A 10,570-nucleotide genomic window follows, 5' to 3' on the forward strand; every position below is an offset into this window, starting at 1 on the left:
GAGGGAGAGGGAGAAGCATTGATTTGTTGTTCCACTTATTCATGTGCTCATTGGTGGCTTTTTGTAGGTGTCCTGACCCAGATCGAATAGCAACTTTGGTGTATCAGGACTACACTCTTTAAATCACATCATTGAGAAAGGACTGTCTGACAAGAAAGGGCAACTTGGCTGACATTTGCAGAAAGAGAGAGAAAAAAAAGTTATACAAATTCAGGAAGGAAGCACTTCAAGCAATGGCCCTGGGGTGAGAATGTGGGGGGTGTCATGGAAAATACAGAGGTCTTTGAGGCTAGACTCAGTGAATAAGATCAGAAGGAGAGGGGGACAGAGAGGAAATTGAACACCAGCCTACCTGGGACCTTGTCAAAGGGAAACACTGATAGAACATCCAAGGGAAAGCATTTCTAGGGGAAGTAATGGTCAGTGCAAAGGCCCTGAGGCCATCACATGCAACTCAGTGGAGATGAGGTCACACAGCTGGGCTGGGACAGACTAGCCAGAGCTGCTGGGCCTTGGAGAAGGCTTTAGATTTGTTCCTTGGAGAAGGTTTTAGGTTCATGAGGTGGGGGTGGGGGCGGCATTCAAGGAGGCCCTGCCTTGGCTAGGGGGCAGGGCGACAAGGGCTCTATTTTCCTATTTGTTCTCCTTTCCTCCTCCCACCCCAGGCTCATCTGGACTTGGCGCACCCCCTGCAGCAGGTTCATGCAGCTGGCCTCAGGTCCCCCAAGCACCCTCACAGCCCTGCCCTGGGCCAACCATAGCTGGGCACGCGAGTTTGTGCTGCTGGGCTTTGCACACGTGCCCACACTGCGCCCGCTGCTCGCGGCCCTCTTCCTGGCCGCCTTCCTGCTCACGTTGCTGGGCAACACGCTCATTGTGCTGCTGCCAGCGCTGGACTCGGCCTTGCGCACGCCTATGTACTTCTTCCTGCGCCAGCTGGCCCTGCTGGAGATCTGCTTCTCGCTGGACGTGGTGCCTCGGCTGCTGCTGACGCTGCTGCAGCCTGGGCGCGGTGTGTCCCCCGCAGGCTGTGCCCTGCAGCTGCTCCTGGTGCTGTCCTGTGTCACGTCTGAGTGTTTCCTCCTCACCACCATGGCCTGGGACCGCTATGTGGCCATCTGCAGGCCCCTGCATTACGTAGCCATCGTGAACCCACGGCTCTGCCGCGTGCTGGCCGGCATGTGCTGGCTGGCGGGTGTCCCCGTGTCACTGGTCTTCACCATCTGGCTATTCCGCTTTCCCTTCTGCGGGCCCCGTGGCATCCGCCATTTCTTCTGTGACATTGCGCCCCTGCTGAGCCTGGTGTGTGCAGACACCAGGATCTTTGAGGCCAATGCGTTGGCGGCCACAGTGCTGATCATGATTGTCCCCTTCTGTCTGATAACCATGTCCTACACCAAGATTGTGGCCACCGTCCTGCGGATGTCATCAGCCACCGGACGCCACAAGGCCCTGTCCACCTGTGCCTCCCATCTGGTCGTGGTCACTCTGTTTTATGGCACAACAGGGGTCATCCACTTGCGACCCAAGGCCAGCTATTCCCCGGAGAGCAAGCAGGTGGTGTCCCTCTCCTACACCCTGGTGACCCCCATGCTTAACCCACTGATCTACAGCCTTCGCAACAAGGAGGTGAAAGCCGCTCTCCACCGGGTGTGTCCTCAAAGAAGAGGGACCCATAGTCCCTGACCTGACCTGTTCCTCCCACCCTCTGCTGGATACACCACCCCCCACCCCACTACCCAGAGGGGTCTTTAGTGCCTCAGAGTGCACCAGCTTGAATTCTTTCTGATCTTCTTCTGGTAGTTCCCTGTTTTGACAATGGTGCCAACATTCCTAATGGCTGCCTTGAATCCAGCCATCTTCTGGGCGAGTTTGATAGGGTTCTGTTCCTGGGAGCATAGCAGGAACTGTATCCATGTTTAAAAGCAGGGTAATAGCACAGGTTGTGTGTGAAGTCCTGTTGCTAGCTTTAGCAACTATAAATGCAGACACCCTGTTAAAACTGAATTTCAGGTCAACCAATAGTTTTTGAGTATAAGTATGTTCCAGGTAATATATATACATATATATATTTGCAATTGTTTTTCAATATAAATATGTTTTCCTTTTTCATGATCAAATAATATTCCTTTGTGTATATGTACCACCTCTTTTTAATCTATTCATTCTTTGATGGATACTTAGGTTGTTCCATATCTTGGCTGTTGTGTAAAATGCTGCAATAAACACAGGAGTGCATATATCTCTCTGATATCCTGTTTCATTTCCTCTGGGTATTTATCAAGAGGTAGGATTGCTGTGTCATGATGCAGTTCCATTTTTAATTTGTTGAGGAAACTACATAGTGTTCTCCATAGTGGCCACACCAGCCTGCATTCCCACCAACAGTATATGAAGGTTCCCTTTTCTTCACATCCTTCCCAACACTTGTTGTTTGTTGATTTATTGATGATGGCCATTCTGATAGGTGTGAGGTAATACCTCATTGTGGTTTTAATTTCATCTCTCTCATGATTAGCAATGTTGAGCATCTTTTCATGCAGCTGTAGGCCATTTGCATGTCTTCCTCTTTGGAAAAACATCTATTCAGTTACGATTTTAACTATATCTGTGCAATGACTAAACTGTAAGTGGGCCATGTCTATTTCTACTCGTTATTTTTTCCTCAGCACCTGGCACCATCTCCAGCACTTAGCAGTCACTCAATAAATGTTTTCCACAGGAATAAATGAAGAATGAGTAACTATTCAGATGGGTCCTCAGAACATCCCCTCTTTGAGGGGACAGGGTCTCCCACAGGGCAGCCAGCCCTGGTGTGATGCTTTAACACGGCTCAAGTCCAGTTTTGGGGGGTCCATTGCTCCCCATCCTTGCTATTTCACTTGGCATTGACCTATCCTTGGAGCCACTACTATGTTTTATCTTTGTGATTGGTTTTTGTTTCTGAGATTAACACGGAAATATGAAGTCCCTACAGTGGTCAAATTCATGAAGACAGAAAGTAGAAGGGTGGGTGCCAGGGGCTGGAGGTAGAATAAATGGGGAATTAATGTTTAATGGGGACAGAATTTCAATTTTGCAGGAAAGAGTTCTGAGGATAGAGGGTGGAGATTGTTGTACAAAAATGTGCATGTAATTAATGCCACTATAAATGGCTAAGATAGTGTTGGCAGGTGGCCCAGTTGGTTGGAGGATTATTTTGTACATGAAAAAAAAAGTTGCAGGTTCCATCCCCAGGGCGGGGGGCATGTAAGGAACTGACAGATGGATCTCTCTTATCTCTTGCTCTCTCTTTCCCTTCCTCCTCTCTAAAATCAATAAACATATCTTTGGGTGAAGATATAAAATATAATAAAATGGCTAAGATAGCAAATTTTGTGTTATGTGTTATTTTACCAATTTTAAAAATCCATAAAGAAAGAAGAGGAGACAGGGCCAATGATAAAGGAGGCTAGTGATAGCTTTTCCAAGTATTCAACCTTAAAGAATGAATAGTTTCTGCAGAAGAAAAGGGGCCAGAGGAGAGGACTCAAGGCGGAAGAATCAGAATACACCAAGCTATGGAAGTATGAAAGGAAACCACATCTTTCAGGTACTGGAGGAGTCAGAGATACTGGAGAATCATAGACAGGGAGGCATGGAAACTTGTTTGGGTACATGTAATGTAGGGCCTGAAATACTGCCCTAGGAAACTCTACATTTATTCAGAAGACAAAGAAGAGAATGCATTACAAAACAAAAAACAAAACACCTTACATATGACCTAGTATGTGCCTGCTACACATACAGAGTGTTTTTTTCTTTTTTTTTTTTTTAAAGAGATTTCATTTATTTTTAGAGAGAGGGCAAGGGAGGGAGAGAGAGGGAGAAACCATCAATGGGTTGCCTCTCCAACAGCTCTGGTTCCCACAACACAAACGTATGCCCTGACCAGGAATAGAACTGGGAAAATTTGGGTTGTGGGAGGATGCCCAGCCCACTGAGCCACACCAGTCAGGGCTTATATACAGAGTGTTTCTTGCTTTGTATCTACTGAAGATCATCTTAGAAGCTTTCTGAAAGTTCATCATCTCAGTTACCACATTCTCCTGAAAGTTTCCTGTAAGTCCTCATGCCAGACTAGCTTCCTTCCCTAATCTCTGGTTCTCATCTGTTCCCATATCTACCTTTCCCACAAACCTGCAAAGCAGAGGTGGGTTTCCAGTCAAGAACACAGTGTAGGCAGACACGGCTCATCTCTTCACGCAACCACATCAAAATTACCAAAAAACAAACAAACAAACAAAAACAAACCAAAACAACCAACAAACAGAAAAATCATCACTCATGAAAGTCAGAAATTGAGGTGAATGGAAGTCTGACAACTACGGAATTCAAGAAATCAAATCCATCCAGGCTGATAAGAGGGGTGCAGATGTGGAATGAGCTGGATAAAAATTCAGGAGGCATATCTTGGGAGCAGGGAGTGTGAGACCCACATCAGGCCCCCAGCCCAGGATTCCAGTGCCAGGAAGATAAGTCCCTACAACTTCTGGCTGCAAAAACCAGTGGGGATTGAGTCTGTGGAAGAAACTGCTGGAGCTCCAAGCAGTTGCTCTTCAAGAACCCACAAAGACTCACCTACTCAGACTCACTCCCTCTGAGCTCCAGCACTGAGGTAGGAGCTTGAAAGGCACCAGTGGTATACAGGGGAGGGACCGAAGTGTCTGGCATCAAGGCAAGCAGAGGCCATTGTCCTTTTTCTAATCCCCTCAGAGAGCCACAGAGCCAGTAAGCTGGTGCCCTATCTGAGACTCCCTCATCCTGGCTAACACTGTTTGACTTGCCTTGGAGATTCCCCAGAGGCTCTGCCCTACCTGACTTATGGGCCCACCCAAGCTGCTTTTCCATAAGAATGGCTGGTCTTGGCTCCTAAATCCTATCAAACAAGCAACAGCTGACTTCAGGGAGCCATAGCAGCAGCCAGGTTAGATTCAGAGCTTGGCTTTGCCTGGGAATCTCCAAGCCCAGCACAAGTAGCGGCCATCTCAGATTGCTTTACAGCTCAGGCAGGGTGCCCTGGGCAAAACAAAGGCTGGGGCTGACCTGGGCCTGAAAACCCCATGGCCAGCTCACCCAGTGGAAAGCTGGACCATGTTGGAGCACCACCACCTTGTCCTTGCACAGCTGATCCTCCATGAAAGGTGGAGGTTGATCAGTTTTCACAGCCAGTCCTGCAGCTGACTGGCCTGGGCAAATCCCTCCCACTGATCTGCCAACAGCAACCAAGGCTCAACTACAAGAGGAGAGTGTACTCAGCCCACATGAAGGGTGCACCTCAAGTACCTAGTTTGGGTGATAGGGGAGGCTGTACCGCTGCGCCCTACAGGACATCTATTACGTTAGGCCACACTACCAAGGTACAGAGTCAAAGTAGTTCTACCTAATACATAGAAACAAACACAGAGAGGCTACCAAAATGGGGAGGCAGAAAAACATGGCTGAAGTGAAAGAACAGATGAAAACTCTAGACAAAAGAACCAAAACAAAATGGAGATAAGCAATCTATCAGATGCAGAGTTCAAAACACTGTTTATAAAGATGTTCAAGGAGCTTAGTGAGGACCTCAGCAGCATAAAAAAGACCCACTCAGAAATTAAAGATTCACAAATTGAAATAAAGAACAGCTCACAGAGAAACAACAGTAGAGTGGATGAAGCTGCGAATCAAATCAATGATTTGGAACATAAGGAAGCAGAAAACAACCACACAGAACAACAACAACAAAAAGGGCCCAAACAATTGGGGACAGTATAAACAGCCTCTGGGAAAAGTTCAAGAGGTGCAACGTTCACTTCAGAGGGGTGCCAGAAGGAGAAGAGAAAGAGCAAGAAATTGGAAATCTATCTGAAAAAACAGTGAGAGAAAACTTCCCTAATTTGGTGAAGGAAATAGACATGCAAGTCCAGAAAATACAGAAACCGCCAAACAAGATGAATGCAAAGAGGCCCACCCCTAGACACATCATAATTATAAGGCCAAAAGTTAAAGATAAAGACTCTTTTTTAAAAAATGATTTTTATAGCACTGGTGTAGCTCAGTGGATTGAGTGCGGGCTGCAAACCAAAGTGTCGCATGTTCGATTCCCAGCCAGGGTACATGCCTGGGTTGTAGGCCATAACCCCCAGCAACCGCACATTGATGTCTCTCTCTCTCTCTCTCTCTCTCCCTCCCTTCCCTCTCTAAAAATAAATTAAAAAATCTTTAAAAAAGTAACTAGTTTAAAAAAAATTAGCAGTAATTAAAAAATAATTTTTATTTATATTTATTTATGTTTATACAGAGAGGAATGGAGGAAGAGGGAGAGAAACAACAGTGTGTAATTGCCTCTCCTGCACCTCCAACTGGGGACCTGGCCTGCAACCAAGGCAAGTGTCCTCACTTGAGATTGAACCAACAACCCTTTGGTTCACAGGCTGGTGCTCAATTCACTGAGCCATACCATCCAGGGCAAGAGAGACTCTTAAAAGCAGCAGGAGAAAAGAAACTAGTTACCAGATGGTTTTCAGATGAGGGGGAAAGGGAGAATGGGTGAAGATGTGAGGGGATTAAATAGTACAAATAGGTAGTGATACAATAGCCATGGGGATGTAGAGTACAGTATAGGAAATGAAGTATCCAAAGAACTTATTCACATGACCCATGGACATGAAGAATGGTGTGGGGGTTGCCTGAGGGAATGGAGGGTGTGCTGGGTGGAGGGGGGCAAAGTGGAAAACTCAGGACAACTGTAATAGCATAATCGATAATATGTAATTTTTTAAAAGGCCAGAAAATAGCAGAAGTGAATTCTGGTTAATTTGTGAGTTCCCAAGCATACACAACACATTCTAGCACACAGTAGCGTATCAGTGCATGCCTACTGACATGGCCTAGAGAGGAATTCTCAATGAGCTGTGCCATTGCCCAACAGAGATTCAAGAAAAAAAAATGTTTCTCATCTGTCCTTGGATTCCACAGAGATTAGGGGAGGGAGGTCTCAGAGAGCCCGAGCTCTGGTTCAGAAGAGCTGGCTTCTCTGGCACTGAGGGGAGGATGGAGGCAAGGTGGTGCCCCAAGCCACACACAGTTCAGAACATACTGCGGAAGTGGGTGGGGGCGGGAAGAGGGGGCGCTGGTAGTGTGAGGAGGGTCTGGTGGGAAGTCCCGCTCAGGACCAAGGACAGTTCCTTGCAGGCGGGCGTCACCTCTGAATCTCCTCTTCTTGTGCCGGCTGAGGCGTCTGGCTCCGTTCCTGAAAATTCTGTCCTGGAGTAAAATGCTCAGGTCATCCAGTCACCGACTGAACACCCAAAGGAATAGAGGAGTCCAGCTGTATCCACTCAGAGAGACCCATGTTACTCAAGCTATTCAGGTAAGGCGACTGGATAGCTCGTTTCAGGGGGCAAAGGGAAAGGACTTCTAAAATGGCTTGGTCTCTATTCTACTTAAAAATAAATAAGTAAATAAATAAATAGGAGCAAAAATATAACTTTGCTTGATTTCACACAAGAAGGCAGGAGAGAATTTGGCTTTGGAGTCTAAGTCCATGTGATTCTCAAGTCTGAATTCTTCTACCAGGAAGGAAGGGCTGCCTTGGGAGCAGAAAACCGGGGCTGGAGTTCCCAAGTACCTGAGTGACTTTGGTTAAACTGTGCTCTCACCTTCATGTCTGTGCTGATGCCATTCATTCCTCCTGGGCTGCCCATCACTCTGCACATATTCTAACTTTTGAATTTCTACTAATCCTTCAAGATTGACTGTGGGAATGTGGTGTGGGCTGGGTGGAGGAGAGCAAAGGGGGGAAAACTGGGACAACTCTAATAGAATAAACAAGAATAACTTTTTAAACAAGGGGTAAAAAGGTTCAGTTCAAATGTCAGATCCTGCATGAGGTTCCCCCAGTCCTTCCTTCTCAAGTAAACCCTCCTCTTCAAACCCCTACCCTGCCTTGTTGCTTGCATGTCTCCCTTCTCTGTTAGAAAGGGCTGGATTAATATGCCAGCACTGAAAGCACTTGTTAGTCAAGCCAAAGCATGACATCATTGTACAGATTCGGACATGTGCAACTGCTTCCACACAGAGAGGCAACAAAGTCTAGAAAAAGGACCACTTGCTTCAGAATCAGATAGACCCAGTGTGGCTGCCCCTCTCTGTGTGACTTAGTCAAGGTTCTTCTCCCCTCTAAGTTTTAGTTCCTCTTCTGAAAAATGCAGAGAATAATATGTCACTCACAGGTAGTTCCAACCTGTGTTAAGGAAACAATGTCCATATCATAAACACATACCTGTGTTTGTAGGACATACTGCCTAATAATACCAGCTAATATTTATTGTTTACCATGAGCCAGAAATTTGGAACATGGCAACATTTTAAGTCATCAAGTAGTCCCCAACTTGCATATAAGACTACTGAAGTTCTATGAGGACATGTAACTTGTCCAAAATCCGAAAGCTATCCAGTGAAAGATCTTGTGTTCTGAGCCAGTTCTCTCTGACTCTTATTTACTAGTGGAGCTATTGAGAATTTGAGATGAAGATAGTTACATCTATCTTTTTCTTAGAAAAGAGTATTGTGGGTCAGAAATGTTATGTAACATGTCCAAGTTTAGCAAATGAAAAAACATCAGGTGAGTCCTGGCTGGGCAGCTCCTGGTTGGAGCATGGTCCATGAAATACCAAGGTTCCAGGTTCAATACCCAGTCAGGGCACATACAAAAAGCAATCAATGAATACATCAATAAATGCAACAACAAATCTCTCTCTCAATAAATTTTTTAAAAACTTAAAAAGAAAGCATCAGATAGAATCCCTATATCTTTTCCATCTTCTTGTCCTGTCTGTGACTGGCACAGTGTTCAGTACATAGTTTGTGCTCAACAACTGACTATGGCATGAAAATAAATCCTAAATAGTCTCTGTACACCCTGATTCTTGGCTAGACAATTCCAAATAGGCCTTTGGAATTAAATTGATTAGTTCTTATGCTTGATAAGTGATAAACACCTCTCAGCATCTAAGTATGTGGCTGATACTTCACAGCAGAGTTAAATCTGACCCAGGGGCAAAGAGAGGAATTAGGAACAGACTCAGGAGCAGAGGGAAAGTGGGTCACCAAAGCAGAGAGTCAGAAGAGGGCAGAGAAATGCCAAGGGAAGAGGGCAGTTGAGGATTTCTTGCTTGGAATCAAGGGGAGCCCCCACCAGCCAGCACTACAGCTGCTGGGCTGCCCTCATAGTCAGCACGATGTTGTCCCCAGGGCTGAGGGGTTGGGCTTGTTTCAGGACCAGGGACAGCTCCAAACACTACTAGTTGACCTAACAGGTCCGAGTTGAGCCTTAAATACCTCCAGATGTCACCTAATCTTCTCCGGGGTTAGATGAGTCTTCAGGCAGCCCCCTCCCCACACACCAAGGGCATGATTCGTCAACAATGCCAATCTCATGGAAAGTGCTCATAGAAATGAGTTGAAAAATATCAGGCCTCTCACGTTGAACTTGTAGCCTCTGGAACCCTTGGGTTTTGGTCTTTAATAAAAAGGAAAATGACACATTGCAGGGTTTTGAAAATGTATGAAATCTTTTATTAAAAGGACTCACCCTGGACATAGATATATACAATAAATGTATACATCTCCATCTTTATAGTAAGAGATATTGGGAGGGGGAATATAGTCTTCTGTCGAATAAATCAGAAATGAAACTTCCATTGGCTTTTCTAGAAAATATCCCCAACTGACTTTCTTAGTTAATAAATGGTGGTTAACTTCAATTCTTGATAGCACATCCATAGAGAAACCCCAACATAGGGAGATAAGGATTTCACTCTACTTCAGGATACCAAGAAAAATCACTCAAGTTCACTGTGGAGATGTGTTTTTTAAATGACACCTATAAACAAACTGACCCAAGTCTATCAAAACTAATAACTCATTCGTCTAGAACTTTCCCCTTCATTTTCATGTGATCCTCACAATGTCTCATGGGAGCCAACATCATTCTCCCCATTTCACAGACAAAAACAAACAAACAAAGACTTGAATAAATCAAACAATGTGGTAAGGATTGCAATAGGCAGATTAGGCAGGTTTCTGAGCTCAAGATGATGCTACACTTACAAATCAGCAGGCATCAGTGAATGTAGGGAAGGCCAGCTAGGAAGAGTGCCAGTGCTCCCAGCCAACAGCCTCTACTGCTTTTTCCTGTTTTTTATTTTTTTATCTTCTTCTCCTTCTTCTGCTTCTCCTCCACCTTCACCTCTTCCTCCTCCTTCTTCTTCTGAACATTGATGGTGTGTTTGCTAACAGTCTTTTTTTCTTATGAGTTCTTTGTTTAAACATAATTGTATACAAAATAGTACATACACAATTTTATAGCTTCCTTTAAAAACACTTAATATTGACTATATTAGACAATGTCCTGGTAGATTGAATTATTTAAACCAATCTTCTATTGTTGGCTATTTGTAGTGTTTATTTTTTTAAGATTTTATTTATTAATTTTTTTAGACAGAGGGGCAGGGAAGGAGAAAGAGAGGTAGAAAAACATTGATGT

General features: G+C 45.1%; 1 protein-coding gene across 1 annotated transcript; it reads left to right on the forward strand.

Annotated features, from left to right (window-relative positions):
- The first annotated feature begins 702 nt into the window (after positions 1–702).
- Positions 703–1,686, forward strand: LOC114510797 (olfactory receptor 10A7-like). The gene has a single exon (XM_028529282.1). It carries the CDS (start codon positions 703–705, stop codon positions 1,684–1,686), a length of 984 nt encoding a protein of 327 aa, XP_028385083.1.
- Positions 1,687–10,570: the final 8,884 nt, after the last annotated feature.

This window comes from Phyllostomus discolor, chromosome 12 (assembly GCF_004126475.2).
Source record: "Phyllostomus discolor isolate MPI-MPIP mPhyDis1 chromosome 12, mPhyDis1.pri.v3, whole genome shotgun sequence".
NCBI classification, from domain to species: domain Eukaryota; kingdom Metazoa; phylum Chordata; class Mammalia; order Chiroptera; family Phyllostomidae; genus Phyllostomus; species Phyllostomus discolor.

Bases quoted from the DNA above. Each gene is read 5' to 3' on its own strand.
- LOC114510797 (XM_028529282.1), top strand. From the start codon at position 703: ATGCAGCTGGCCTCAGGTCCCCCAAGCACCCTCACAGCCCTGCCCTGG.